Consider the following 13,011-nt stretch of genomic DNA (forward strand, 5'->3'; position numbering starts at 1 on the left):
CAACACAAAGGCAAGAAAAATAGAACACTTTGTTTCATTTACGTGTGTGTGTGTGTGGGGGGGGGGGCGCGTGTTTCTTCAAACGTGACCTTCTTTGATGAATGTCAACAGTATTAATTCATACATGCTACCACGGAGTTTGTCCTAAAACAACAGATGACAGTCGAAACACATGTATGAACACATACATCTATTTACAGTATCCACTTTATGGAAAATAGTATCGGTACATTGGCATAGACTAATAAGACACACAACAGCTATAACAGCTATCAATCCCTCTTCTGTCCATTCATCCACGAGAGCAAAGTGGTCGATACAACCGCACTTACGGACTGTATTGGCTACTCAAGTTGGAGCCCACCAAAGTCTTTTGTGTTAGGTATAGTCACGCTGCAACAGAAAAGAGCCTCAAGGTATCACCACAAAGTTGAAAGCATACACTTTGTAGGAGCTTAAGACAATCAAATGTGAAGATTACCCCTCTAGTACCTTGTTTTCATTGGTGTATTGAGCTTTCATTTCCCGAATCTCTCAGTTATGGTGAGCTTTTCCTGGCTGCAAGAAGAAATTCCAATCAAATAGCAGTCAGGAATTTGTAGCCCGTCTAATTCGGTGCAAGTCCTGAACAGTTATGGCTACTCAAGTCAGGCTTTAATCAGCAATTGACGAGGATAAAGCCGCTATAGCTAATTAAGCATTTGTTCAATGTACAAAATTCAATCACCCTCACAAATATAGAATTGCTCAAAATGGCTTATGGTTCATGATACAGATTTAATTTATAGAGATATCTTTTTATATATGATTTATAATACATTAAAATGCAAGGAAAATGGATCCAGCCCATGAGAAGATAATTCATTGAAGTGTGTCAATCAATTTATTGCCTATATTTAGCAAGTGCTTATTTACTGTGTGCTTGTTGATCTCATTTTCACGGCATAGCGTGTCTTGCTTGCCCTTGTATCTCAGCAGTCCAGGCAATAGGGACTTCCCTCATTGACCATGTGCAGTACGGATGGATAAAAGTCTTGCCAGTCCCTAGTCAAGCCACTATGAACAAAAACAAAAGCCTACAAATTCTGACAGAGGTTTCTAACTTTTTGACGGGTGGATTTGACTGAAGATGTGCTGCCAAACTGAAACAGCATAGTAAAACAATGCATCCTCTGCAGGCTTTGTCTCAGGGCTTGAAAAATAAAGAAAGTAGAGTAGATGAAAGGCAGAATTTTGGTATATGAAGATGACTGACTAGCTAACTCAACTGACGTACGCTGTGATTTTCCAGGAGCTTCGTATTGGTATGGCGTTACCGTGATTCAAGTGCAGGTTGCGTTTGGTGGCAGGTTAGAAGTTGTGCAAGTGTGGTCAAGTTTATCTCTTGGGTAAAGCTTTGAACTTTTCCATCTGGACATTTTCTTTTCCACCAATATTTAGGGCTAATTCAAATGAAATTTCAATGCACTTCAGCAGAAAGCTTCATTTGCTTTTGATTCCTCAGCGACTGCAAGTGAAATGCAAAGGTGACAGACAGACAGACAGACAGACAGCTAGGGAAGAAAAAAAATGGTTAGTCGTCATATCTTCAGCTTCATCCGTCTCAAAAATGAAAATGACTATCCAAAGATGTGTCTGGCAAGAGTTGCGTGTTATTATTATTTTTCCTTCAAGTTGGAGTAGACCTGCTGCAAGTAGCCGTTACATCGGACACACTTTATTCTCCGGGATGGGGAGCTGCGCAAAGGAAGCGCAGTCCGTTGGCGAATCTTCCGACCTGGGCGACGTCGTACCGCCGATGGGGATACGGGCCGCAATGGCAGACATTTCTCCCGTTTGACTGTCCGCAGTGATTCCCGGTCGCTCTGATGTCTGGTTCATGTTGCTTTCGGGCATGGCCACTATGCCGGTGAAAAGCTGGATGATGCACTTCCTGAACTAAACACAAATAAAAAGCGTGAGGAGTCTAGCATCTGCTTTAAGTTTTCTGGAAATAAACGGCTCCTCATCTGGTTCCACTTGAGACTACAGGTTCTTTTGTGGAACCGAGACCTTGTGCTGCCATTTCTATTCTTTTTCAGTACTTAACTTGAACCTAATTTGTCATAGCCTGCTTGAAATTCTAGATTCTAGATTTCCCTGACCTTTATTGAGCTAAGCAAAAAAACAGAAAAAGAGACTAAAAATATCTAAAGTAATGTGAAACTTGTTTTTTTCTTTTACATGCATCCATCCACATTTTGAACGTGTAGGGGTCAGAGTGAGAGCTGAAATCAATCAGCATTGATTTGTAAAATTGCAGAGTGATTGTGACTGCTGAATTGAATGACAATTGAGCCTGACCCCCACCCCCGCCCCCCCTTCACTACTTTCCTGACATGAAGACAATACATCACTATCCATGTATTTCTATTGTTTGTTTGCAAGCTTATACCAAAATGTGTCATTAGCACACACATTGTTCATCTCGGAAATCACATGAATCGACATCACTACTGAATTGATCTTGAAATGATGTGATTCGCTGTCAGTTGGGCCTTCACATTTTAATGAGTTCCTCCTTGAATAGAAGCTGCTCGTGGTGCCAAATGTAATAAAAATGATGCCGTGAATTCCAGAAATATCCCACTCGTGAAAATGGGTCAGTTGTGAGGTTACAATGGCCTTGGACTGAGAGGGGCTTAGATGTGACTAATAGAACAGCTTCAATGCTGTTTAAGAGAAGTATTTTATTTTAAGATCAGGAGGACGGATTAGGTGAAAAGATGCTAGAAAAGCATCTGGACCACGAGGTCTGTGGAATAACAAAAGAACGGCGTTTTTGGGTTCATAGCTTTGGGAAGTCCGTTACACAATCAACAAAGCTTTATACGGTAACCATCTTTGTGTAGATTTTATTTCTTCATCAGGTGGAGTATGTCCATGTTAGTCATCCAATGATGTGTAGCAGCCAATTTTAGCAGCACAGGATGATTTGTTATCCAGCCATGGCTTGCTAACCCTATACAAGTCAAGTAAGGTAGCACTCTAGTTTGTGTCATTCATTAGTCTGTAAATACAGTCTGCTAACTATTAGTAGACTCTTCTCATGCGATCTCTGTGCAGAGACTGAACCCATTCCCAGACCTGTACCAGGGCCAATGCCAAAGGCTGTTGCTGTGTTTGTCAATCCGCGTGTCTCAGTCTGTAATTGCGTTATTGTAAACCTTATTCGCATGATGTAATAAAGGTCACTTGACTTCAAGTACTGGCTCCTTAGTTTAAGGAGTAGGAGTTTGGATTCTGTACTTATTTGCATCTACTTTCCATGTTGACAGAGGCTGACCCATTTCAACAAGTAGGACAGCATGCAGTTCCCTGCAGTGGAGTCTGAATGGCTTTTTTTTTTTTTGGCAGTTAGTTGGCGGTATGTTGCATACACAATTCCCATCTATAATATTTAGCGCCATAATATTAAGAAAGCCTCCTGGTGTATCCAAGACCTTGTCAGTCTCTGATCATTTGAAATGATTGAATGAGCAGTCATGTTCTTGAAACAAAATCCAAGGACCAAAATACCAACAGTCACTAAGGACTCGAGTGCAGTGCAGTGCAGTAGAGTAAAATCTCTTCTTCTTTTTTACAAACTTAACATTTGTCAATATCAGATCAATCAATTATGTTGCGCCAAATACTGTTTCTGTAAGCTTTGCAAATTTATACAAGAGGAATGTGACAGGAATGCGCCTGGCGGTAGCACTGTCCCTCTTTACAAGCATTACATAGGTGGGTTATGCATTTTTCCGCAGGGCTTCATATGGACAATTGTACCTACTGAATTGTACATTTAATTTATTCATATGACATGCATTATTTAGAACCACACAAACTCCTCTGCCACTATAGACGTCTTGGGATCCACTGCAATATTCATCCGCTGTATGTATACACATAGTGAGTGATATGTCTAAGCTTCCGTTATAAGAGGAAATATTACCTGTCTGTTCATGAACACGTAGATGATTGGATTATACACCGCCGCCGTCTTGGAGAAGAATGCAGGGATGGAAGCCAACCTGGCATCCAATTCAATGGTTGGATGAATTGTAACCAGTATTGCAAAGACTGCATATGGTGTCCATGCCACCATGAATGCTATAATCATGACGATGACCATCCGGGTCACCTGGCGCTCAGGCTTCCTGGCGGTGGCCAGACGGCCGTGGGACACCTACAGGGGAGGAAAAACGCTTCTTGATTTCATTTGGATTTTGCTGATACGGTCAGATGAAAGTGGACGTCAAATGCACTTTTCAGTACACTGGTACTGCTAGACTCAGGTCAGAGAAATCATCATGCAACTGGTTCATAAGCATTTGGGGATGACAATTCTCTTGTACATCTGTTATGCTCCTATAAATGCAATCAACGAAAAGTACGATTGCCTTTGGAAAGGAAAATATTGAGTGACCTTCCGGAGCTTCCGCAGGAGCTTCCCATAGCAGAAGAAGATGAGTCCAAGAGGCAGAATGAAACAAGTGGAGAAGAAGGTGATGATGTAGCTGTGGCCATTGATGTCGGACGTATACCTGGTTGACACACATCCATTGAAACGCTCTTTAGTTTCACCATACGCCAATGACATCCACATATATGAGCCGAGAATGTTTCTCACCAGTCGGGCTCACAGGTGGTCCCAATCTTGCTGACAGTGTATCTGTTCCAGCCCAGAACCGGAGGGAAGGTCCAAACGAAGGAAAAGATCCAGACAAACAGCAGACCCATGACGGCGTGTTTGGCTTGCAGCCGAATGTTGCCCAGAGGTCGGCAAATCACGAAGAATCGTTCGAAGGACAGAACGGCCAGAGACCACAGGGCTACGATTCCTGGGACAAACAGCAGGTCAGTCGCATTGGCAGAATATCAAAGCCGCGTAATGAAATGCAACCCATGCCAACGTTCATATACGAAAACCCCAAGATAATTGAACTTCTCCATTTGAGGCGGTATTTCATCCCCTTACTGGTTAGAGCAGGGAGCCATGGTCACAGATTTAGAGCTGCTGATTTTCATGGCACTTGGCTGAAAAGCACTCCGGTGAGAGTTGACATGACCAAGCCAACGGCACTGCATTGTCTGCAAAAAGGCCCCTTGCATGCACCTAGAAATTGTCTTCATTAAGCTTAGAAACACAATCAATGAGAAAGGCCAGCCTTAGTGGTGCGCAACCCTTACTGGAAACCAATCAAATGACAAGTGGACAGGTTAAAAAGGAGGCCCGCCCACCACCCAGATCTGCCCATCCAGAGCCTTTAGGAACTCTGGGCGGCGCTCAAATGTCCACTTCCAAAAGGCCATGAATCAGGTGATGTGTGTTTAACCAATGCAGTAAAGCAGTTAAAAAGTTCATCTTTTAATATGTGCGCTCAGTGCTTCTCATTTGTTATCCACCAGCGTAATGGAATTACATTGAAAAATTCCAGAATGTTATCATGTAAAGTGCGTGTGATTTCTGCATTTCCAATGACTTGCCTCTCTTAACTGAAAATTGTATTATGGTCAATTGTATTATGCTTGGGAGCATATGGAGATGGGATGGCCCGGTTATAACTCCCCTTATTTATTATTGTTTGACAACGGATCTCAATTCTATGAAGCCAAAGGCGTGTCAAGTTACTAACGCTAGAAATAGTGAAATGATTCAAGGTGGTTGAATTAGGCTGCCTTATGATAGAGTGAAAAAAAAAAACTCTTTAATTATGGTAATAACTCACTCAGCGGGTAATTACCTTTCTCTGCACAACCAAATACACTCAGTGTCTGAGCTTAGTGCGGAGGACAAAAGAGAGTGGTGGAAACCAGGATGTTCAATTAGGTTTCACACATGATTCACGAATGAAACGGACACTTTTTGTGTCTTGTAACGAATAGAGAAAATGGTGCATTCATTTAGAAAGACCAACACACATCTACATATTTTCTATTCACTCCTGAGATCCTGAGCAAAATAACTGGGACGACTTGTTTCCTGCTTAGTTCTATTCATTTCTAATTTATCAACACACACCAACGCGTCTGACCACACGAACGCAGTTGTCGGAACTTAAGACAAGACTGGATTTCCTCTTCAGTCCAGGACTATTGATTATACATCACTCTGATCGTATGTATTATGCAAGATAGTTTCTTTTGGTCATCGTTGAAATGCAATGGGCCTGATTTACTTGCTTTCCAAATGGTATGTTTACTCTGACAGACTTCACATACTGTTCGGAGGTGTGATTTATTAAGATCTTCTACCAAGAGCTGAAATATTCAGTATTTGACAACAGTTGTAAAAATGGTAGCATGGGGCTTTCCAGCTGATGGCAAAAAAAAAAAAAAAAAATTGGAAGTGTTACTGGAAGACAAACAAACATTACAGCATTCCCTTGCTAGATTGTGGTTCAGCTTTTGCGGGCTGGTTTTATACAGAGATTTGGGGGGGGGGGGGATGTCATCATATCTTGCTTTTATTGACTTATTTGTTTTACAGCGTAGTATTGAATAGCAAATGTCAAATAGACGCCATCATTTGTAGACTGTGTTTTTGCATGGTCACTCCTGTTTGCGCCTGTTTTTGCATGCACCAACCCCAACCTTGAGTAAGTCAGGCCAATTGTGTTTTCTGCCACCACCATGAAAGCGATTTGTTTCAACATATATCTTAATCATGCGGTCATAAATCCTCCGTCTTTATTTATGTGTACTAGTAAAATGGGCTTTATTGGCTAAAATGAATGTGTACCTTGCAGGTTTTCATAACATCTATTTACTTCCTATTTTTGAAACTTTCTATACATGCAAAAGAACAAAGCACAGTATGGAGGATTTTAGCTAATAATGCAAGGCACTGCCTTTTGCATGACACAGAATACGTAAGTACCATTTTGTGTCCGATTTCTAAGCAAGCTTTTCAACTTGATTTTCAAATGCATGCCTGTATGAACTTTACTTTGGGTGACCTCAGCAGATGCTCAGCACAGCTCTTGACCCAATTCACTCAGTTGATTGAATAGTGGTAACTCACTTATGATAAGCCACGCAAGGTGATTGGCCATTCACATCTGCTGAGTCCAATATTGCCTTGAAAAAAATCATCATCATCAAAATAATGCAAGAGCCCATTACTGTCATAATGGTCAGTGACTATCCAGAGTCAAATCGGCCATGAAGTGTATTTCTTGATGAATATTTTGAATCTAGAAACCTTTCTCCAAATTGTCAAGAGTTAACCTGGTGATCTTCTTTTCCACACAGGGTCGAAACAGATGTTGGAGTCATGATCAGACGTGCGACTTTTGTGTCATATGAATTATTCATCATGGTTGTAAAAGAAGCAAAAATGTCGCAACACTGACACCTGCAGCTTGAAATTAAGGCACAAACAGATAGAAAAAAACAACAACTCTAAACATTCATGAAGCAAGTCTTATTTTGTCTAACGGCCAACTTTCCGAACATAACTTCAATCATCATCATCATATGCTAGAATATCTATCTGAGTGGCAGTCAAAAATTGCTTTTCACAACAACCAATTTGAATCCAAAAAGTCACAATCAATCATCCATGTGAAAAGAAGTGACAAAAGAGGCACCTACCGAAAAAAGTCACAGCAAAGCCCTCCAGCACACAAGCCCACCGGCCCAGGAAGAAATAACCTCTCGCATTTGTCAGGAAACTTATGAGTCCTCCTGTGAGGGACACTAGAAAGTCAGCTATAGCCAAATTGACTATAATGTAGTTGAGTGGCTGTCGGAGTTGTTTGAACTTGTATGTGGCAAACATGACGAGGAAGTTTTCGCTCAGCGATAGAAAGGTCACCACAAACATGAGCAGCGCCAAAATGGTGAAGTTCCACGGGGCGATGTTCTTGATGGGTCCGGTGAAGGGGTCATCATCGATCGGGTGCAGCTCAGCCGCCACAGTGTAGGACACCGCGTTTACGGACAGACTTAAAGCCTCCATAGTCCATGACCACCGTGCACGCACGCTACTTGCAAATCCGGATTTGGCTCATATTTTCAACTTTAAGTCAAACGCGCTCAGTGCGTGCCGCAAGCCTCTTCTGATCAACTTTACGCCGCGCTGACATTCCTGCCGTCTAAATTGCATCTTAAAGCCGTGGTGGAAAAAAAATCGAATGAAAAAACAGAGTGCAAGATGTTTGCGAAAGGGGAAAACGTGAGCGCAGAGCTGCCGGGCGGGCGACGTGCATGCGCAATGGACGCTTCACAGGCTGAGCGCAGCACTGAGCGCGGAGCTGCCGTCTTGGGGTGTCATTTATAGGCTGATGATGATGCTGCTCATGATGCTGCTGTTGCTGCTGATGCTGCTCATGCTGCTCATGCTGCTGATCCAGCTGCTGATGATGAAGAGCATGATGATGATGATCATTCTCCTCCAAATGCCAGCCATCCTCTCATTCTTCATCATTACCACCACCACCACCAAAAAGATTTAAGGATTCAGAGTTTTCATCAGTGACATGGCTTGTTCATTTACTCGTGGCGTCACAACTTTAGTATTTTTGGGTATAGGCTATATTCATGAATGCGCTTCCCATAAATAAATAAAAATTCAAAATAGACAAATAAAATAAAAAATAAACAAGTCAATAAATATATGGATGGATAAATCAATCAATCAATAAACATTTATGAATAAATAGCCTGTGTAGAATGATAGGACACTCTCTGTAAGGTTTGGGCATGACCGGGTCACGCACGATCGAGTAAAGAAGGCGTTCCCCTCGTGATGGAGATCTTACTGTCATTAGCATGTGCATATCTCCTGCACACATTCCAGTGATGCTTCTGCCATGTAGACGGCTCACCTCTCTTGGGCTGAACTACAATGACTGCGCCAGTCTGCACTTCACACGACATCCTAGACTTGCGCTGGCCGCAAAAAGTCGATCCTCTGTCAAGTCTGGCAGCAGTCCGAACTTCAGGCCACTTGTCTGTTGTTCATCAGATAAGAATTTGCAAGCTTTGACAGTGAACAGGTTTAACATTTCGGATTTGTCAGCCAGACTATTTTCCGAGCAGCTCAGGGAGGAATAATTACTCTTCACACATCCCACCCAAGGGGATAATCACGCCGTTTAATCTTATAGCAAAGTCGGCAGAGAAACGGTTGACTAATGCTTATCCATGCTCCAATTTGCTCTGATTGATTCAACGGGGTTGGAATATTTTTGCATTCCACACTTACCTTAAAAATACATAGTAGTTGAAAAGCATTTATGTTATGAGCCACTTGACTAAACAAAGTTTTTTTTAAGATGATGATACACATATTCCAAATGTTTGCTGATCTTGCATATTGCATACACCTTCTTGAATGTCACAAAGCTAAACTTTTTTTTCGGATTTTCCTTCTTTTTTAGAGGTGAACCAAAGTAGGATTGTCTACAGTGTCGCTCGACCCTTGGTCTTGTTCGTTGTGGTGGAAAGCAACTTGTCACACATCAGCGACCCTGTCCTAAATGAGGATTTATTGTCCATTGGGTCTCGCCAGACCTCTGTATGACTGACTTTGTTGGGCAGGCTTGGAAAGCAACAGTGCCAAGTTCAACCTTGTGAGTGGGTCAAGAAGAGTCACGAGACCACATCTAATTAGTTACACTCCAAACTCTTTTCACACAGTGAAATGGAAATACTCCATCAGCACCCAGTTTTAAACATTAAAATGATTTCCAAAAGTAGCTCTATGACACAAATAATACAGAAGTGTGGAAAAAAAATGCCTTTGAACTCATTCAGTGCCATTGACAGTTATGAACAAACGTCAAAGATATTAAGTGGCTTGGCAGTGAATGAGTTCATACCACTGATGTTTGTCTGTGAATAGCCAACACAAAGCAATCTTATTGCAGGATAGTGAACTACAAGTCAGGCAGTGACCTGTGGAATTGGCTGCAGGATCCAATAGAAGACCACTGGGGGAAAACCATAATGCAGGTGTGTGTGTGTATACAATTATATTTGGGATTGGCTTCCGTCATGTTCAAAGCTGCAAGAGGTGCGCTAATGCATAGGAGATGCAGATACATCCATCTGTATTGATGTGGCATATAGTTATTGAAATACATATGACATGCATGAAATTCAATGAATGTTCTTTGCATGAGTGCAGGTTGGTTTACGTGACCCCTTTGGTCTCCTCTACTCTCCTCTCCCGGCGGCCTGATGAGCCTTGTTATGTTGTGTCCATGCTGGAAAGTGAAAAGTTCAGCAAAAGCCTGCAGCCAGCTCCAAAGCTCTACTATTAACGCATGGCGTGTGTGTGTGTGTGCGTGCACGTGTAGGTGTGTGTGTGCTCTAACATCCTATGACTTAATTAGATAAGTCCAGCTATTTTTGCTCTGCTGCTTGTATGAAACAAATATTGCAATGGATTCTACTAAGCATGCCTTCTAAAGCCTCACCTTACCCTGTTTTTTTTTTTTTTAATCAAACAGGATTTGGCCTTGTTCAGGAAAAACTGACCTCTGTGTTAGAAGTAAGATAAGTAACAGAAAGTCGTCTCTTTGCATTTTGCACAACACGGCAAGATGCCACCGAAACATCCTGCTTCTTCTCAAGCTCCATGTGCGGAGGTGTAATTGGGCCCGGCCCAGCCACCAGCTGATGGCTCGTTTCAACAACAACAACAACAACCGATTCTTTGTACACCATTTATCCATTTGACAAGTGACCTTACAAGTGTGGTGGCTGACACATTCTTGATTTTGCTTACTGATGCTAAACATGTTGCCGCGTATGTACGTGTCTGAGGGAAGGTTTGCGAGTTCATGGAAGCACATTATCATATGAAAGGGACTAATGTTTAGAGAGAGACAGAGAGAGAGAGAGAGAGAATAGATATACATACTTAAATGTTCTGAAGAGACTGTAGAAAGCAGCTCCATATTTTCCTTTGAATGCCATGGTGAAACAATTGTCTGCCATAAATAGCGTGGGTGAACACAAATGGATTTCACATCAGTCCAGTTTACCTCTTGGACACGTGAATAAATGTGATGCGACCAATGTGTTTCCTCCAGTGTATGGCTGTCACAAAGAGGTCACGCTAATTCATTCTTTGTGACATGACAATCAAGTGGATCAATAGTCCCCAGCAGCTCAAGCAGATGACCTCTACTATTCTTGCTTTTCCAAGAACGCAGCTGGAAAACCAAGTTTTGACCAATGACTTAGTTAAAGCTGTTGTCTTGATTACTCTTCAGGCTCCGCTGGATGGTTCACTCAGGGAATTGTATTACCTAGCCACAAAGTGATTGCCCACAAATCCCCTGAGGCCATCCTACCTTTGTGATCATTAAGTGTCACCATCTGTAAAAGGGTCGACGCGTGCCATCGACACGATATCATCACGTTTGGAATCGATCGTTCATGTTTACCCTAGTTTAACGTCGCAATAAAAAGCCCTGAGTTGACAGGATCTGTATCATTGCAGGCAGATCAGCAGTGGTGCATTTGTGCTAGAAATAAATAAAAGGATGCGTGCAGCAAAATTATTGAAACCGTGTCCAAGTACAGGACAATGTCCCTCTCTGCCCTTGGCAAAAGAAGTATATCTGGCCGTCTAAATGATGAATGGTGTGCATTTAGAGGGCACAAAAGGTGAGAAAACTCTTCAAAGTAGCAATGGTGACATGAGTAACGTTTGCTTTATTATGACCTCATCAATCACTGAAACAGAAAGACTCCGCTAAAGGTAGCTGAATTTATCGTCATCAGTGAAGAACGTGATGATCACTGTTTCTTTCTCTTGAGGCATTCCTTCTCTTTATTATGTCAAACAATAAGTACATTAGACATTTTTCTTTGGTGAATGCAAATAACGCTTGCAAATCCCTTGAATAGAAACCAGACTGGGTGAACCACGATGTTACCGTGGCGACAATGATTGCACTACCTTGTTTTGGATCCCAAATCATCGAAGAACTTTTCAAACCAATTAAACATATTATAATAACGCAATGTCGAAAATGTTTACTTTCAACCGAGTCAGCGGGAACTTTATCATATGTCATTTGGGAGTCACCCAAATATTTGCTTGATGACTTTGAAGCAACACCTGCTACGTTTGTAGGCCCCTGGTATGTGGAGCCGAGATGACCTATAAGAAAGTGTCAGTATCATTTCTATAGCTCCAACCTCAGCTAATTCGGGTCTTTGAGAGATCAAAGAGCCGTAGTTCTGACTCTGCGTCTCGCCGAGGTAATTTATGCTGCGGGCTGTTTAGATGACACTCACTCCGGGACCTTTCTTCATATGCCAGTCGTTCCAGTGACATTACACTTTGCTTTCTGCCAGTTCATTTGCTTTCCCTCTTATCAGGCACATGAGAGGACCAGACAACCCCCTCCCATCAGGAGACAAATGAAAAGTGTCAGCGCTTTTTTCCAGGAAGACGCAGGCATGGGAAATGGACTGGCATTTATCGCCCATCAGTTGATTGGTCAAGCTGAAAGGCTGCCAGCCAGCCAGCCAGCCAGCCAGCCAGCCAGCCAGCCAGCCAGCCAGCCAGCCAGCCAGCCAGCCAGCCAGCCAGCCAGCCAGCCAGCCAGCCAGCCAGCCAGCCAGCCAGCCAGCCAGCCAGCCAGCCAGCCAGCCAGCCAGCCAGCCAGCCAGCCAGCGAGTCTTCGGGCAGCTGAATACAATCTGATTTTGCCACGGGCGCACACCTAGACAACAGGCTTCAAGATATGGATATGCGCAACTTTAACCTCTTCATTCATATCACCAATAAAAGGAAAAAGTGGCAAATTGTTCCGTCTCTTCTTGAACTCATTTTTATTCCAATCTAATAATGTCAGATGTATTTTGTTGAATGGTCAACACAATTCTCTCAAGACTTTACTCCGTATGTAGTTATCTTCATAACCTATGTAAATGCTAATTAGGCTTTTGTATTGGTCAGAAGGCTCACCGTGCGCACAATGCATTATGATTCCATAATGGGCAAATGGAAGAAACAAA

The 13,011-nt window shown here is 42.4% G+C and overlaps 1 protein-coding gene across 1 annotated transcript; it reads right to left on the reverse strand.

Moving 5' to 3' along the window:
- Positions 1-1,701: 1,701 nt before the first annotated feature.
- Positions 1,702-7,990, reverse strand: valopa (vertebrate ancient long opsin a). The gene is made up of 5 exons (XM_085921562.1): positions 7,621-7,990; positions 4,655-4,865; positions 4,451-4,568; positions 3,977-4,210; positions 1,702-1,938 (listed from the first exon to the last, which is right to left on the reverse strand). The coding sequence occupies exons 1-5, from the start codon at positions 7,985-7,987 to the stop codon at positions 1,702-1,704; spliced, it is 1,167 nt and encodes a 388-aa protein (XP_085777688.1). The 5' UTR covers positions 7,988-7,990.
- Positions 7,991-13,011: the final 5,021 nt, after the last annotated feature.

The sequence above is a fragment of the Syngnathus leptorhynchus genome, chromosome 10, assembly GCF_054491065.1.
Source record: "Syngnathus leptorhynchus isolate UIUO chromosome 10, UIUO_Slep, whole genome shotgun sequence".
NCBI classification, from domain to species: domain Eukaryota; kingdom Metazoa; phylum Chordata; class Actinopteri; order Syngnathiformes; family Syngnathidae; genus Syngnathus; species Syngnathus leptorhynchus.